At 41.6% G+C, this 18237-nt stretch overlaps 1 protein-coding gene across 2 annotated transcripts in view; it reads right to left on the reverse strand.

The window, feature by feature from the left end:
- Positions 1 to 18237, reverse strand: part of LOC139387615 (EFR3 homolog A (S. cerevisiae)) — a 265181-nt gene that overhangs the window by 28308 nt on the left and 218636 nt on the right. For both annotated transcript variants that reach the window (XM_071133989.1, XM_071133988.1), the window contains exons 14-18: positions 16114 to 16286; positions 12977 to 13052; positions 6083 to 6244; positions 3037 to 3168; positions 2827 to 2894 (exon numbers count right to left, since the gene is read on the reverse strand). In XM_071133989.1, the coding sequence (XP_070990090.1) occupies positions 2827 to 2894; positions 3037 to 3168; positions 6083 to 6244; positions 12977 to 13052; positions 16114 to 16286 (611 nt within the window). The remainder of the gene's footprint in view (positions 1 to 2826; positions 2895 to 3036; positions 3169 to 6082; positions 6245 to 12976; positions 13053 to 16113; positions 16287 to 18237) is intronic.

The raw sequence follows: 18237 nt of genomic DNA on the forward strand, positions 1-18237 counted from the left end.
TCCTGGCAACTATCATTACACGCACCTGGCATCAATCATTACGTGTACCTGCACTTCATCATGAGGCACACCTGGACTCCATTACCTCACTCATTACCTCCCCTTTATCTGGCACACCTTTAGGTTCTTTCCCCAGGCAGTATTGTTTCTATGTCAAGACACTACTCCTATGTTGTATATTTTCATGTCCTTTGTTATATTAAACTTACCACCTGCTTCTCGACTCCCAGCGTCTACAATACAGAACACTGCCTCACAAAATGGAAGCAATAAGAAATCAGAACCTCTCCCAGACAGTTGATGAACAGGGATACCTACTTCGTCAACACCACGACCAGCTGGCGCAACTGGGGACGGCTATGGAAGAGGTTCTTCGCAGTGTTCAACATCTTGAACATACCCGAGAGGCGTTGCATTCAACTAGCGGAGGATACTCTACCACCATTCGACCCTGCACACCAGCCCATTCAGCAACCCGCCCTGGTCAGCGATGCCCGCTTGTCCCTCCTGGAGCCCCCACCACGACAGGTCCAATGTTGCCACGGTTATTTCTCTGCTGACTGGGCGAGTGTTGGAATGGGCCACGGCTGTCTGGGAGACAGGAGAGGAGGAGCTGGATTCATACAAGTGGTTCATGGCTCTGTTCAGAGGTATCTTTGATCATCCACCGGAGGGCAGGAGGACAAGACTGCTGCAGAGCACGCACTCCCCTTCCGGACAGTAGCAGCATCCAGCGGATGGAATAAGCCGGCGCTTCGTAAGCTATTCAGTAGAGGACTGCGCGAGGAAGTCCAGACGGAACTGGCCCGTCGAGACGACAACCTCTCCTTGGACACACTCACCGTGATGGCCATCTGTCTGGATAACCTACTTTAGGAGCGTCGGCACTCTCATCGCTTCACTCCATCCCTCAGTGACCACTCTGGATCAGAGCCTGAACCCATGAGAGAGCCTGAACCCGCTTCCCTGCGGCAAAGCGACACAGTCGGAGACAGCTGAGGCTCTCTCTCTATTGTGGTCAAGGAGGGCTCCAGCTACAGCAGTGTCCGGTACGTCCCAGCTCGGGATCCACAAGAGCCGAGGGATGGTCACGTGATTTTCCACTTCCTGGGGCAGGTGTGAGTATCTATCCCCTCTTCATCACTTTCTGCCAACCCCTTTTTTTGTCAATTGCACGTAGTCAACTGTCCCTTATGTACTGTTTCTACAGCGTTGGACTTCCGGGTATAAGCCTCATTCCTTCCATGGGCGGAGTACGCTTCCATGGGTGGAGTACGCACACAATTTGTTACGTTACTCCTCCTTACCAGGCTGACTCCCTTCTAGTGTGTTCTCAATTTTTAGCCAGCCCTGGCCCAGTGGAGCCCGGGACAGACTGAAGCTCCTGCAGTGGATGAGTGGTTCAGAAGCACAGAAGACATGTGGAAGACATGTTAGACTCCGTGTGCCGTCCACTGTCAGAAGGAGCAGGCAGACCGCCACCGCTGTGAGACTCTCGTGTTCCATCCTGGGGTTGTAGCACAAAGCCATTTGGCATAGCCAGATCAGGACGTAACATACGTGTAACACAGACGCTGGAGGTCTGGAAGCAAGTACAGGGGGTGAATTTAATACAAAACAAGAGTAGCGTCTGGACATGAGAAACATAACTAATACTGCCTGGGGCAAGAACCAAAGGGAGTGACAGGGATATAGGGGAGTCTCATGAGCCGCAGATGCACGTAACGATGGTGGCAGGTGTGCATAATAAGTAAACTGGCGACAATGAGCGCCAGAGAGGGGTAGACATGACAATAGGGATAACTCAGACTATGCTATTCTGTTCCTCTGAAATAGACTAAAGTTTCTTCATATCATGCTTATTTAGATCTGTCTAAAATAATAAAATATAGGCTATATTACATGGATTTATTAGACTTTTTACATCTTCCAAAGGTCTGCATCAGTGGCTTTGTAGGCTGTGTGTGGAAGCCAGGAGATGCTTAATGTGTTTTTGTTAATTAACGATCAATTACCGTGAAACAGACAGTTATTTGCTAGACAATCACTGTCTGACAAAGTGTTGTGACCGCCACAACCACACAACTCCAGACCACAACAACTGACCAAACAACTCCTGACCACAAAACTACTGACCAAATCGAATGGCCACAAGTACTGACAACAACCACACAACTACTTACCACAACCACACAACTACTTACCACAACCACACACCTACTGACCACAACCACAAACCTATTGACCAAAACTACCGTCCAAGAGTATAGACCAAAAATACTGACCACAATCACTGAGCAAACCCACACAACTACTGACCACAACTCGTGCCAACAATTACTGACCACAATCACACAACTACTGACCACCACTACAGAACCTCACAACTACTGACCTCCACTACCAGCCAAAAGTACTGACCAAAATCACTGAGTAAAACCACACAACTACTGGAAACAACTACTGAACCACAACTAAATGACCAACCACACATCTACTGACCAAACACAAAACTACTGAACACAACCATACAACTACTGAATCACAACTACTGAACATAACCACAAAAACCTACCACTACTACTGACCTAACTTTTGGCCACAAACATACAACTACTGACCACAACCACACAGTACTACTGACTACTACTGACTAGGGATGGGGCATTTTAAATTCTTTAAATTTGTACTTCTCATCCATCGCATGAGAGAATATTTCAACAAATCTGATCAATGAATATTTGAATGCAAGGTGAAGAGGAGGTCAGTGCATGAAGGGTAGCTGCCAAAAGATCTGGAGTCAGTAGGCGACCAGACGACACTTACGGACACTTCTCTCTGAAGATGTGCTCAGGGAGGAGGTAAGGGGCCCCCAGGTTCCTCATCTCAATCACCTAGAAGAGTAGAGTGGGATGGAGAGACAGTAAGAGATTGAGGGAGGGGGAGGGGGAGAGAGAGAGAAGTAAATGTAAACAGATTATTGTGGATGCTGTTACTACTGGCCTACAGACAACTCATAATTTTTTTTTTTTTTACCTTGCTGACGTGTTGACAGAAGGCTGGGTTGGCGATCATCTGACTAAGAAAGTTCAGGTAGGCCGCCACCAGTGCCATGATGCCACAGCGGATGACCATGGGCATGTTCTCCTCATTAGCCAAGGACATATCCTGCAACCAATGAAAAGCTTTAGAAATATGCTACACAAGGGCTTGTTTTGCAACAGATAGAAAGGGGAAAAAATGGATTGTCCAGAGAAGAGAAAATGTGCCTTTGGCTTTAGTGTGGCATAGAGCACATTACAACAGCTCTATGGCTAGCTAGCTATCTTATAGAATTCTATGCTAGTTGCAATTAATTCAGTCAGGCATTCAACTAATATTTACATTCAATCCACAATGAAGGGAGTTTGCAACCACCTGACTCAGGGTCATGTTCATTACAGCACATCAGTGAAAATGAAAATGAACGTTTCTTATTGGATAGTATCAGCAGGATTGGATAGGTTACATTTTAAATGTAATCTGTTACTAGTTACCTGCCACATTTTTATCCATAACTTAACTTTTGGGTTACCTAAACTCAGTAACAATCTGATTACTTTCTGTTACTTTTGGAGTACTTTCCCCTTAAGAGGCATTAGAAGAAGACAAAAAGAATCCATCAAACACATTTAGCGTGTCATCATAGTGGTCCTTGACTTGTGGTCAGACTCAGGTGGAACAAACAAACGTACACGTTTTTTCAATGCTGAATTGAATGTCACTGAGAAAACAGAAAGGTGTCAATGCATTTTTTATAAACATCCTTTCTGAATTTAAAAGTCATCTAAGATGTAATCTAGTTTTTACAAAGTATCTCTAATCTGATTGGAACATTTTTGCTGGTTTGTGTAACCAATTACAGTTACTGTTTTTCTAATCAGATTACATGTAATCAGTTACTCCCCAACCCAGATAGTATCTTCCCCCTTCAGTCTGTTTTGGAGTATTTTCTTCAATTTTGTGTCTACTGAACACAAACTTGTTGCACTGCAACAATTCTGAGAGGACATCACTGGCATTTGTATCTGAGGCATTGACTGATCAAATCAAGCTCCTCAAAAGTATTTACTCCCATTCAATCACAGCTGATATCATTTCGCCACAGCTTCACATGTTGATAGGGCTATTGTAAGTAGTAATTCTGTGCCTGTTAATTTAATTTCAATTGATAGCTCTGTTAGCACCCTTAAGAAACCCACTGTCGTTAGCGCAACCTATGCTATTAATAGCTTTGTACCAAGCTATCATTTTGCTACATATGATCATAAGCATAGGAGTATTGTCAATAGACATCTTGTGCACACTATCCTGAATTCTACTATTAGCTCTGTACATTTTGAATCCAACCAGGAAGCCTATTGTGGCAAGCTCATACAGTTCTATTGACCAGTGTCACCATGGATACTCCTGCTGTTTTCAAACCTCGCAGAGGGCTTGGACTGATACATATAAATGTGTAAACTGGACTTTCTGGATGTCTGAGAGTATGACACAAGCCCAGACGTTCTGGTTATCTCAGAGACTTGGCTGAATAATTTGATTATGGATAAGGACGTTGCTATTGCGGACAAGAGAAAGGACGAGGGGTTGCTATTTATGTAAGATCTTCTCTTACAGCATCATGCACTCGTAGCATCTTTGTCACCAAAATGTGTGAGCTGTTGGTTATAAAAATGGACTTATGCCAAATTATGCATATATACACTACCGTTTAAAAGTTTGGGGTCACTTAGAAAAGTCCTTGTTTTTGAAAGAAAAGCATATTTTTTGTCTATTAAATAACAATATGTATCAGAAATACAGTGTAGACATTGTTAATGTTGTAAATGACTATTGTAGCTGGAAACGGCAGATTTTTTAAATGGAATATCTACATAGGCATAGAGAGGCCCATTATCAGAAACCATCACTCCTGTGTTCCAATGGCACATTGTGTTAGCTAATCCAAATGTATCAGCTTAAAAGGCTAATTGATCCTTAGAAACCCCTTTTGTAATAGTTAGCACAGCTGAAAACTGTTGTGCTGATTAAAGTATTAATACAACTGGCCTTCTTTAGACCAGTTGAGTATCTGGAGCATCAGCATTTGTGGGTTTGAATGCCCAGAAACAAAGAACTGTGGTCTACATTTTTTTCTGATTTCTTTTGATTTTCCCATGATGTCAAGCAAAGAGGCACTAAGTTTGAAGGTAGGCCTTGAAATACATCCACAGATACACCTCCAATTGACTCAAATTATGTCAATTAGCCTATCAGAAGCTTATAAAACCATGACTTCCTTTTCTGGAATTTTCCAAGCTGTTTAAAGGTACAGTCAATTTAGTGTATGTAAACTTCTGACATACTGGAATTGTGATACAGTGAAATAATCTGCCTGTAAACAATTGTTGGAAAAATGACTTGTGTCATGCACAAAGCAGATGTCCAAACCAACTTGCCAAAACTATAGTTGTTAACAAGAAATTTGTAGAGTGGTTGAAAACGAGTTTTATTGACTCCAACAGAAGTGTATGTAAACCTCCGACTTCAACTGTATATGGCTCAATGACACTACTATCTCCCAATACTTCAAACCGAGGAGAAAATTAAAGTTGATCCATAATGCCATAATGTCAACCAGTGCATGAGAGGAAGCAAATTCTGTCAAGTAGTCTGTGCTAACATTTCAACATACTAAAGGCTATTTCTCATAATATCAACATCTTCTCGTTATAGCGTTATCTTTCTTGTTGTAAATATGAATTCCTACAAAAACAACTAAAAGCTGGTATCGTTGCTAAGGCAATGTTTTGTTGACAGTTTTTTTCCCTCCCATCATTATGAATAAATTACATTGACTTTACTAAAATGTGTCCTGTGAAACAATGACTGATGCCACAGGACACCTATTACCTACATACACATTGCATGGCAACAATTGCAAACCAAAACTCACTCACGGATATGAAATTGCACACGTACAAATCTCAAGTTAGGATTCAGCCCCAAATCACCAAAAACCTCTGAAGTTACACCACGCTATCAGTGTCTTCCGTCCTACCTGCAGGGCAAGAGCCAGCCTGATGAGGTCCACCACCACCTCCTCATTGGCCAGCTCAATGGTGAGCACGGCCAGGGTAGTGAAGAGCAGCTCAAAGTTCTTGTGACCGTTGTCCTCCTCCTTACAGCCCAGGTAGATGTGACGATACAACTGCTGCCCATGCTGAGAGGAGAGGAAGGGAGGGATGGATGAATGTGTAGATGGATAGAAGGAAAGAAGAATGATTGGGTAGATGGATGGCGAGAGAGAGACTAATTATTTTAAATAAACAAATAATAACTTCATATTCTTGTAATTTGGGCATGTCATTTACCAGTCCCTCAATATCTTCAGATTTAGTCATTTGTCTTTGGCAACATACGGTACACAAATGCATTTCACAGAATTGAACAATCGAAGAGCCGGAATTTCATAACTAGAATGGTCATGACGGTCATTCTAATATGTGCATTTGACAACATTTCTATGTGTAAGACAACAGTTGCCTGGCCAGCTAATGGCCCGCCCAACCCTAAACTACATTGAAACTAATTTCACACATATAATAATAGATATATATTGACAATAGTCTGACGGGTGACAAAATTATCAATTGTCAAATTGAGAATTAAATGACCAGCATTGACAAAGGGAATGGAGCTTACCAAAAAGCATTTTCCCCTACCAGCTGTGCTGCTTCTCCGTGCAGCACGCACAGCACAACTGGTAGGGGAAACCGCTCGAGTCGCATAAAATGGAATATAACGTTGTGTATAAAGTTCAGAAATACAGAGTTTCATGTATACAAAATCGAAATCATTTTCTGTTTTTAAAAGGATGTATTTGGGTGTTTTTGGAGCCATTGTACATGTTTTTCTGTAGCCCCCCTACTGTAGAACAAGCAATGAGGTAGTTTATTGTGGATGTGGTAGGTTTCCAAGCGAAATCCCCCCCCCCCCCAAAAAAAGTGTCTGGACCCTTCTATAACATGTAATTTACATACATTTATATTTAGTTGTAAAATAGTGAACAATCCTTTAAATATGCATATGGACATTTTGACCGTCACGATGCTTGAGGTAGAAATGCTCTGAAAGTTTTAGTAATTTATGATATCTCCAAATTACTGCTGGAGTGGAACATACACATACAGTATTTAGGAAAAGTCAGGGACAGGTGGGTTCAAGGTATTTATTGAAATTAAGTTACTGAAAGAAAGAAAAAGTCATTACAATTGCTACGAATTTGAGTATTTCGAACCATTGAGGAGACGGCAAGAGAGAAAGATGAAAAAAATCTGTCAAACCAATGAAAGAGAGTAGGTGTTTAAATAACTGATAGAGAGAGAGTGAGAACGAGTGAGAGAGTGAACGAGAGACAGAGAGACTGAGGGAAAGAAAGAAAAATCAATGTCCATGGAACAGACTAAGGATGCAAAGGTACACAGTATGTTATCGAACCGTTCGGTACACCCCCCCCACGGTTCAATACGCACACGTGAATCGCGGAATTACGGTATGCCTATCATATTCCTATAATTTCCAAAACGTGTTGATTGCGCTGAAGACTACAAGCATGTTGTACATTCAGATCCACAGAACCAGACGCGCAGCTTGTGGCCGTTACGGGGCTCCTGAGGGCTGACAAACTTTACTCCACAGCAATGTCTCAATGTAGTGACCGCAACCCCATCCCCTTTCAACAACGAATGGATGATTTGCAATGACATCTCAGTAGGAAACCTCCCTCAGAGGGGCCTCATGAAGAGTGGGGAAACTAAAAACAATTATTCTCTGAGCGCCAATGGCGAGCGCTAGCGAAGAGGCACCTTCCAAACACAATTTGCAACAAATTCAGAAACATAAAGAAATAATGAAAGCAGTGGGAGTATTCATAGCCAAAGATCTGCAGCCCTATTCAGTGGTTACTGACTCGGGATTTCGTCACCTAATGATTGTTTTATTTTTACCGCGTTACAATGTCCCCTCCCGCACATATTTCAGCAGCAAAGTAATTCCCAAACTCTGAAACATCACGGAGAGAAAATGAAAAGGAATTGACACAGACACCCTATCTAGCTTTCTCCACTGATAGTTGGACCTCCAGAGCAACTCCAAGCTACCTCACTGTGACGGTTCACTATGTACTGGATTGGGAGATGAAGAGCTACAGGTTGTCAAAACTAAGAAGCACTTTTAATTGTAATGTTTTCTCCCTTCGATTTCATACAGTAGAGACAGAAACCAGGCCTAGTCAGTCAGGCTGCCATTTTTCTGAAAGGAACGTTTGATTTGTCTATAGGCAAAATAAAGAGTTAATTGTTTATTAAAGGGTGATGTGTTTAAATTTTTTTCTTAAATATAAAGATACCGAAACCGTAACGTTACAGTGGACCACAAACGGTGATACATACAGAACCGTGGGCCCACTGTACCTGTACATTCCTAGAACAGACAGAGCTAAATATAGCGCCAGACTTTCAATAAGGCCAGAGACGGGTAAATGTGACTGTGGAGCAATGAGGGAGATGCAGCACTGTGAACGAAGAACCCACATTTGCACAATCACTCAACACATCACAAGCTTTAGTAAAGTGGACAACATCACTGGAGCAAATACCTAAAATAGCCAACCAAAGATGATTGCATCGAAAATAAAAAAAACTTGTTTCTGAGTCAGCGAGCAGTGTCACCATCTTTAACGAAAGAGGAGGTGGTGGGGTAGTTCCTTATTAATTTAGTCAGATATTCAAATACACACTCGATGGCTCATGAAAATAACTTGAAGCCATGACCTAAAAATAACCAACCTACAAGACTGCCTCTGACACTTAATAGCCTTAAGCAGGGTCGTGTTCTGTAGGCAAGAAATGTTAGAAAACGGTCCGAAACTGGGTGAAGAAGTGAGGTACTATTTGGTATTTTATTAGGATCCGCATTAGCTGTTGCGAAAGCTGCAGTTACACTTCCTGGTGTCCACACAAAACATGACACAATACAGAACATTAATAGACAAGAACAGCTTAAGGACAGAACTATATACATTTTAACATATCCAATAAGAAACACTCACTTTCTGTTTAAAAACATTTAGCTGCATGTTGTTACCTAGCACCCTAATCAACACGACCCAGCTGGAGACATAGCTCTACTTATTATCTTCCTCTGACAAAGGCAGATTGAGCTCCATTAATTAGCCTTGACAGTGGCAGCGATAGCATGAACGCTAAATGCTGCAATGTATTCGGTGGCAATAGTTTCTTTATGGGGGACTTGGAAGAGTCGAGGGTAAATGTTAAATGTTGTGGAGCATATCGCAGCTAGGGGAGCCTGTACTATGGGCTCTGTGTGGATGACATTGTCTCTAGACTATGTTCAGCTTACCTTCCTCATATACAGTGGGGTCTAAAATTATTGGATTCATTGTTAAAGATTAGCAAAAAACATTATAAAAAACGATTTATTTTGATAATACAACCAACGCAAAAGAACAGTTGTTTTGAAGTTATTCACAATGTTTAAGGGTTTATTAAGGGTTTATGAAACATTTATTTCCACATTGCCTTTTACAGGTGTCCTTTGTATTGGTGTAGACTTGACGGACTAAACTGGATATTCTCTGGTAGGCACAACCTACCTGTCACCCCTACAAACAACAACCTCCAGTCAAAACCGTTACAGTACGCTTACCATCCACTACATCCCTGATGCCAAACCTAAACTCTTCGAACACACATCTCTTAAAATCAGCTAGACATTGGGACCTCAATAAACTGAATCAGGCATGTAAGTGCTGGGCTGGAACAAAAGCCTGCATCGCTCTATGATGTTCGGATTGCTTATCTGCTTATCTGATTGCTTATGTGGTATTGGCAGGGAGGTGTGGAGTATTGAAAATTAGCCCGTTTGCAAAATCTGGCACATTGACAGAAATGTTGATTAATGTGCAACGTCCCCATCAAATAAACCTAACAAAGTAAAGTAGAATAGTGTCTGTTTATTACACTGCAATAAGGCACAACTACCAACAAAGAGGACAGAGCAGCCAGGTCGTTCAAGACTGATGTCAAAATTGTCCTGAGGACGTCTGGAAATGCCTTATAAAAACAGCCACTAGGGGCAACAGTTATTACCATCAAGTAGGCATAGGTTTTGTAATCCAATGACTCTGGATTGCGTGTTCGATTCCAGTCATGGACATTTGTTTTTTATTTTTTATTTTAACCCTATCACAAACCTTAACCCTTACCTTAACCATTTGGAATGAGTGTCTAAACTGATCCCTTACATTAACCATTTGGAATAAGTGTCTAAACCTAATGTTCTAACCCTATCACAAACCTTAACCCTTACCTTAACCATTTGGAATGAGTGTCTAAACTTAACCCTTACCTTAACCATTTGGAATGAGTGTCTAAATTTACTGTTCAAACCCTATCACAAACCTTAACCCTTACCGTAACCATTTGAATGAGTGCCTAAACTTAATGTTCTAACCCTATCACAAACCTTAACCCTTACCTTAACCATTTGGAATGAGTGTCTAAACTTAACCCTTACCTTAACCATTTGGAATGAGTGTCTAAACTTAACCCTTACCTTAACCATTTGGAATGAGTGTCTACATTTACTGTTCAAACCCTATCACAAACCTTAACCCTTACCGTAACCATTTGAATGAGTGCCTAAACTTAATGTTCTAACCCTATCACAAACCTTAACCTTAACCATTTGGAATGAGTGTCTAAACTTAATGTTCTAACCCTATCACAAACATTAACCCTTACCGTAACCTTTTGAATGAGTGCCTAAACTTAATGTTCTAACCCTATCACAAACCTTAACCCTTACCTTAACCATTTGGAATGAGTGTCTAAACTTAACCCTTACCTTAACCATTTGAATGACTGCCTAAACTTAATGTTCTAACCCTATCACAAACCTTAACCTTAACCATTTGGAATGAGTGTCTAAACTTAATGTTCTAACCCTATCACAAACATTAACCCTTACCTTAACCATTTGGAATGAGTGTCTAAACTTAACCCTTACCATAACCATTTGGAATGAGTGTCTAAACTTAATGTTCTGACCCTATCACAAACCTTACCTTAACCATTTGGAAAGAGTGTCTAAACTTAACCCTTACCTTAACCATTTGGAATGAGTGTCTAAACTTAATGTTCTAACCCTATCACAAACCTTAACCCTTACCATAACCAATTGGAATGAGTGTCTAAACTTAATGTTCTAACCCTATCACAAACCTTACCTTAACCATTTGGAATGAGTGTCTAAACTTAATGTTCTAACCCTATCACAAACCTTAACCTTTACCTTAACCATTTGGAATGAGTGTCTAAACTTAACCCTTACCATAACCATTTGGAATGAGTGTCTAAACTTAATGTTCTAACCCTATCACAAACCTTAACCCTTACCTTAACCATTTGGAATGAGTGTCTAAACTTAACCCTTACCTTAACCATTTGGAATGAGTGTCTAAACTTAACCCTTACCATAACCATTTGGAATGAGTGTCTAAACTTAACCCTTACCATAACCATTTGGAATGAGTGTCTAAACTTAACCCTTACCTTAACTTAACCCTTACCATAACCATTTGGAATGAGTGTCTAAACTTAATGTTCTAACACTATCACAAACCTTAACCCTTACCTTAACCATTTGGAATGAGTGTCTAAACTTAACCCTTACCTTAACCATTTGGAATGAGTGTCTTAACTTAATTAACCCTTACCTTAACCATTTGGAATGAGTGTCTAAACGTAATGTTCTAACCCTATCACAAACCTTAACCTTTACCTTAACCATTTGGAATGAGTTGCTAAACGTAAGTTTCTAACCCTATCACAAACCTTAACCTTTACCTTAACCATTTGGAATGAGTGTCTAAACTTAACCCTTACCATAACCATTTGGAATGAGTGTCTACACTTAATGTTCTAACCCTATCACAAACCTTAACCCTTACCTTAACCATTTGGAATGAGTGTCTAAACTTAATGTTCTAACCCTATCACAAAACTTAACCCTTACCTTAACCATTTGGAATGAGTGGCTAAACGTAATGTTCTAACCCTATCACAAACCTTAACCTTTACCTTAACCATTTGGAATGAGTGTCTAAACTTAACCCTTACCATAACCATTTGGAATGAGTGTCTAAACTTAATGTTCTAACCCTATCACAAACCTTAACCCTTACCTTAACCATTTGGAATGAGTGTCTAAACTTAACCCTTACCATAACCATTTGGAATGAGTGTCTAAACTTAATGTTCTAACCCTATCACAAACCTTAACCCTTACCTTAACCATTTGGAATGAGTGGCTAAACGTAATGTTCTAACCCTATCACAAACCTTAACCCTTAACCTTGACCATTTGGAATGAGTGTCTAAACGTAATGTTCTAACCCAATCACAAACCTTAACCCTTACCATAACCATTTGGAATGAGTGGCTAAACGTAATGTTCTAACCCTATCACAAACCTTAACCCTTACCTTAACCATTTGGAATGAGTGCCTAAACTTAACTCTTAACTGAGCTTGTTGCAGTAAAGACCATTTGTGATCCATAGTGGTTTTCTATGGGGAGCTGTAATGGTGCGTTGCAAATGGCCCCAGCTTGTTATTTATTCGAAGACAAACGGATGGTAACACTGTCTGTGAAAATCAATTATTGCATCAGAGCTACTTATATGCTGCTTTACCTTTTACCACTGTCTATGAATGAAAAGATAGGGATTTTTATCACCCAAGCTAACGACTCATTCTACTAAGCATTATAAATGCAGAACTTCACTACGCAATCATAATGCATCACAAACAGGTAGTATAATGTGCAATACTGGAAGTGTATAATTTTTTAAGTACAACTTTTTAATTCACCTTTTTCATGAACCCAACGTCTTGTTTCGATATCTTCTCCCTCTTTATCTTCAAGGCCGCCACATTAGGAATGATCCTAACAAATTAGAGAAAGATTCAAACATGAAAGATATATATAGTCGTGAAAGTCACACCCCTTGCACAGTATTAAAAAGGACTGGATTTTTCCCCTACCGATTTTCACAACCAAATCCACACTTTCAAGGTGAAAGAAAATAATTAGTGATGCACTGATATGACATTTTTGGCCAATACCGATATCCGATATTTTCTTGTCAAAAAAAAACGATACCGATAACCAATATTTTTAATTTTAGTAGCCTTTTAAGCATTCTAGTACAGCTAAATAGTTAACACACACACATGGATGCAGCGGTCTAAGGCTCGGCATCTCAGTGCAAGAGGGCATCACTACTGGTTCGAATCTAGGCTCTATCACATCCGGCTATGATTGGGAGTCCCATAGCACAATTGGCCCAGCGTCGTCCGGGTTTGGCCAGGGTAGGCCATCATTGTAAAAAATTATTTGTTCTTAACTGACTTGCCTAGTTAAATAAATGTTACACACACACAAGTTATTTTGTTGGCATTTACGTATCTCCCCATTACCAGTAAAACATAATCAAAACCTATTTCTGTCACTTACTTGCTGTGCTGTTTAGTTGTTCATGTCGTTTCATTCTCAACCAGGATTTCTATGGAACGCCGCTTGGGTCTTTGCTATGGAACGCAGTTTGGGTCTTTGCGTGTCAAAATTAAAACAATGACCAGTAGATGGCACTATTTGACCTGTCAAATAAGCTTGTTGACCAATCAGGACCTGAATATGACTGCACGTCACATAATAATTTCATGCGTTCATACTTTTTTTTTAACATAGTTATTACACATGGATTACACTATCACTTGTATTTCATGTCACAACGATTCATCGATACATATGCTACGTACGATGCTGGTAAAGTTGTCTCGCGCACCTACAGTGCTGGTCATAAATGCTAGCTAGCTCATGGATGCAAATGGATGTGTTTTCTTCCCCCAAAACATATCAAGACGACAGTCTGATTCAGTAGCTATAGTTAGCTAGCTACCTATATAGCTAGGTGTCATCATCTAAAATAACCCTGATTTATAAGACAGTTTTTATTTGATTAATGGTGGACGGACCCATCTATGTGAAGCTAGCCACAATAAGGATCAGTCACAATAGTGGACTTTGCGGTTAGCCTTCAAAATAAAAGTATTGCATAATTCTACTATTTGTATTAATTTGCATCACTGTCAATTACATACTTTCTTTGAAGGCAAACCACAAATTCCACTATTGTGCCTAATCCTTATTGTGGCTCGCTTCACAACACATAACCCGGTCCGGTCGAGTCTCACTAGCCAGATGACGCTACTGGCTGCTTATAACGTTAGCTTTGGGCAACAGGGTTAAGTAGCTGGCTAGCTATTTATTTTCATGAACTGAAATTCAATTTCAATAGGTGAACAACAAGTGGCAACCTAGCTAATATTTACTCACAAGGATTTCTAAATCATTGCTAATAATAATGAAAATGACTGCAGTTTATACTGGTCATTGTTTTCAGGCTGATTATATTGGTGCTAGCTAGGTACCTCAGAAGTTGCGGTCGAACAAATGATGCTTTATTACCAAAATGGTACTGTAAACACATCGTTTGTGGCCCGTATTTGTACTTACTTACTGTATATTTTTTGACACGCAAAGACCCAAACGGCATTCCATAGTATGTATGTCTTGAAGCTAATAGCAGTGACACTATTACTGTTTAACTCCGGTTGGGCAACATCTGAAAAATAGCGCACGCAATAGCGCGTGTGTACCGGTGCTCGACCAGGCTGCGAAAGCCAACAGGGTTAAGTAAAAGTAGTTAAGTAGTTAAGTTTGTGCAAGGTTGGTAGAATCTTTATTTTATATATATATTTTTTTTGAATTTTACCAAGGGGTAAAATTAAAAAAAAATATATATATAAAATAAAGATTCTACCAACCTTGCACAAATCATAAAGCAAAAAATTATACAATTCTAAAATTGTTTTTGGTCAAAATTGCTCAAGCTCAGTAAAAGTAGTGGGTGATGTTGGCTTTCGCAGCCTGGTCGAGCACCGGTACACACTACCAAGTGTGCTATTTTTCAGATGTTGCCCAACCGGAGTTAAACAGTAATAGTGTCACTGCTATTAGCTTCAAGACATACATATGGACATATGGAATACATATGGAATGCCGTTTGGGGCTTTGCGTGTCAAAAAAAGATATCCAATTGTTGTACTATCTTGTCTCATCGCTACAACTCCCGTACGGGCTCGGGAGAGACGAAGGTTTAAAGTCATGCGTCCTCCGATACACAACCCAACCAAGCCACACTGCTTCTTAACACAGCGCGCATCCAACCAACAGTCACACCAATGCGCCGGAGGAAACACCGTGCACCTGGCCACCTTGGTTAGCGCACACTGCGCCCAGCCCGCCACAGGAGTCGCTGGTGTGCGATGAGACAAGGACACCCGTACCGACCAAGCCCTCCCTAACCCGGGCGACGCTAGGCCAATTGTGCGTCGCCCCACGGACCTCCCGGTCGCGGCCGGTTACGACAGAGCCTGGGCGCGAACCCAGGGACTCTGATGGCACAGCTGGCGCTACAGCGCCCTACAGCGCCCTTAACCACTGCGCCACCCGGGAGGCCCTGGTTGGTAGAATCTTATTCAAAATTATTCACAGCTGTAATGGCTGCCAAAGGTGTTTCCACCAAGTTTTAACTCTGGGGTCTTAAGACATACGCAATCAATACATCTTCATTGTATACATATTTTTTTTTTACTTTGAAAGAGTAGGTTGTGTAGATCTGGAGGAAAAAAAACGATATATTTAGATAAAATTTTAAGGCAGCATAATGTGAAGACTGTGCAAGGGTTGTGTAGAATTTCAACAGTATTACATTTTGGTAATTTAGCAGATGCTCTTACCCAGAGCAGCCTACAATCAAATAGCTCACAAAACTTAAGATAACGTACAACCTCAAACCAAACAACTAAAAGCAATCGGGGGGTGTATGCACCCTTGCGGAACACCCGACAACGGCAGTGGGAATTTTGACAACAGCTGTTACCTGATGCCCCGCAGCTTGGCACGGTTGTCGTGGCGATCGATGATGTTGAGCAGGATCTCAAGGACCAACTGGCGAAGCTCGCAGTCCTCCATGAGTGAAATGGAGAAAAGTGGGTCCAGGAAGGGTGCGGGCAGCGCTGCCACCATGGTCTTGGACTTGAAACCAGAGGTCACCTGAGGTACATCAAAGATGTCAGGGGGAAAGGTCAGTCTTGATCACAGTCTATATATATCATGTGTTAATATCATACCATGTACAATTTATGATAAAGTATACATTCCATACATCTATTTCATGATATACATTTCTGGATAAATGTCTTGGTATATGTATATTTCATGGTTGAAGGGTGTTCGAGAGTACACTCCAGCATATTTCCACACTCCATCAATCAAACGTAATTGACAGGTGGCAGGTGTTTATTGCATCGCCACCACCGACAGACTGGCGAGTTTGCCATCATTCACAATAAACCGACTTAAACTTTGAGCTCACCTTTCTCTTTCAATAACAGAGCATGCGAGTGGCCTGATCCGAGCAGATTTCAGATTGAGCAAAATGTCACTGCACTGTGACCCTTCTGTCTGGTCTACATGATGAGGTGACGAAAGGTGGTCACTGGTGTGTGTGTGTGTGTGTGTGTGTGTGTGTGTGTGTGTGTGTGTGTGTGTGTGTGTGCAGTAGCGGAATGGCAATATGGAGCACCAGGAAAATGTGCATCTGGGCGGGCCCAATGGTCCAATTATAGTGGGGGCTGAGAAGTTGAGCGACACGGGCCGGCCCACTGGTTCATCTCTTCCACCGGACCTGGCCCATTGGTCCATTCCTCCCTCTGTGCAGCTGCTGCAGTACTAGCCCAGCCCCCTTCCCTCACATACACACTGAAAGTGACATAGCCACGAGACGTTGATGTAGCTATCAATAGAAGTCAACTTACGCAAAATCCCAAATCAACATCGATAAGCAACACAGCAAAACACGTAAAGGTGGGGCTGAAAAGTTAAGGGACAAAAAAGTAAAGTCCCTTGGGTCAGATGCAGCCAAATGTAGGAAATTAACCGACTAATTATGTAGTGATGCTACTAGTGCCAGTGCCAATGCTAACGTCAATGTGCAGATAGCCCATGCAGAGGGGGATGCCGCAGCTGGAATTGTGAGCACAAGCAAAGTCTGTGCAGCCAAAGCGGTAGGCAATGGGGAGCCAACGTTACAGTTGTTGGTAATTAGCTAGCTAACCATATTAGCATAAATGTGCCATCAGTCAAAACATGGCGCCGACAGAGATGGTCACCTCGCTTCAGGTCCTTAGAAGTACTCCCTGTTTACCCATGACCATGCACGCTTCCAACTCAATCATCAAGTTTGCAGACGACACTACAGTGGTAGGCCTGATTATCAACAACGATGAGGCGGCCTACAGGGAGGATGTGAGGGTCCACGGAGTGTGGTGTCAGGAAAATAACCTTGCACTCAATTTCAACAAAACAAAGGAGATGATCATGGACTTCAGGAAACAGCAGAGGGTGTACCCCCCCCCCCCCCATCAACGGGATAATAGTGGAAAAGGTTAAAAGTTCCTTGGTGTACACATCACGGACAAACTGAAATGGTCCACCCACACAGACAGCGTGGTGAAGAAGGCACAACAGAGCCTCTTCAACCTCAGGAGGATGAAGAAATTTGACTTGTCATCTAAAACACTCATAAAGTTTTACAGATGCACAATCGAGAGCATCCTATTGGGCCGTATCACCGCCTGGTACAGAAATTGCATTGCCCACAACAGCAAGGCTCTCCAGAGGGTAGTGCGGTCTGCACAACGCATCACCGGGGGCAAACTACCTGCCCTCCAGGACACCTACCTACACCACCCAATGTCACAGGAAGGCCATAAAGATCATCAAGGACAACAACCACCTGAGCCACTGCCTGTTCACCCCGCTATCATCCAGAAGGCGAGGTCAGTACAGGTGCATCAAAGCTGGGACTGAGAGACTGAAAAACAGCTTCTATCTCAAGGTCATCAGACGGTGCAGCAGCCATCACTAACATTCAGAGGCTGCTGCCAACATACAGACTCAAATCTCTGGTCCCTTAAATAAATGGACTTAATAAAGGTATCTC

The sequence above is a fragment of the Oncorhynchus clarkii genome, chromosome 28 (assembly GCF_045791955.1).
Source record: "Oncorhynchus clarkii lewisi isolate Uvic-CL-2024 chromosome 28, UVic_Ocla_1.0, whole genome shotgun sequence".
NCBI classification, from domain to species: Eukaryota; Metazoa; Chordata; class Actinopteri; order Salmoniformes; family Salmonidae; genus Oncorhynchus; species Oncorhynchus clarkii.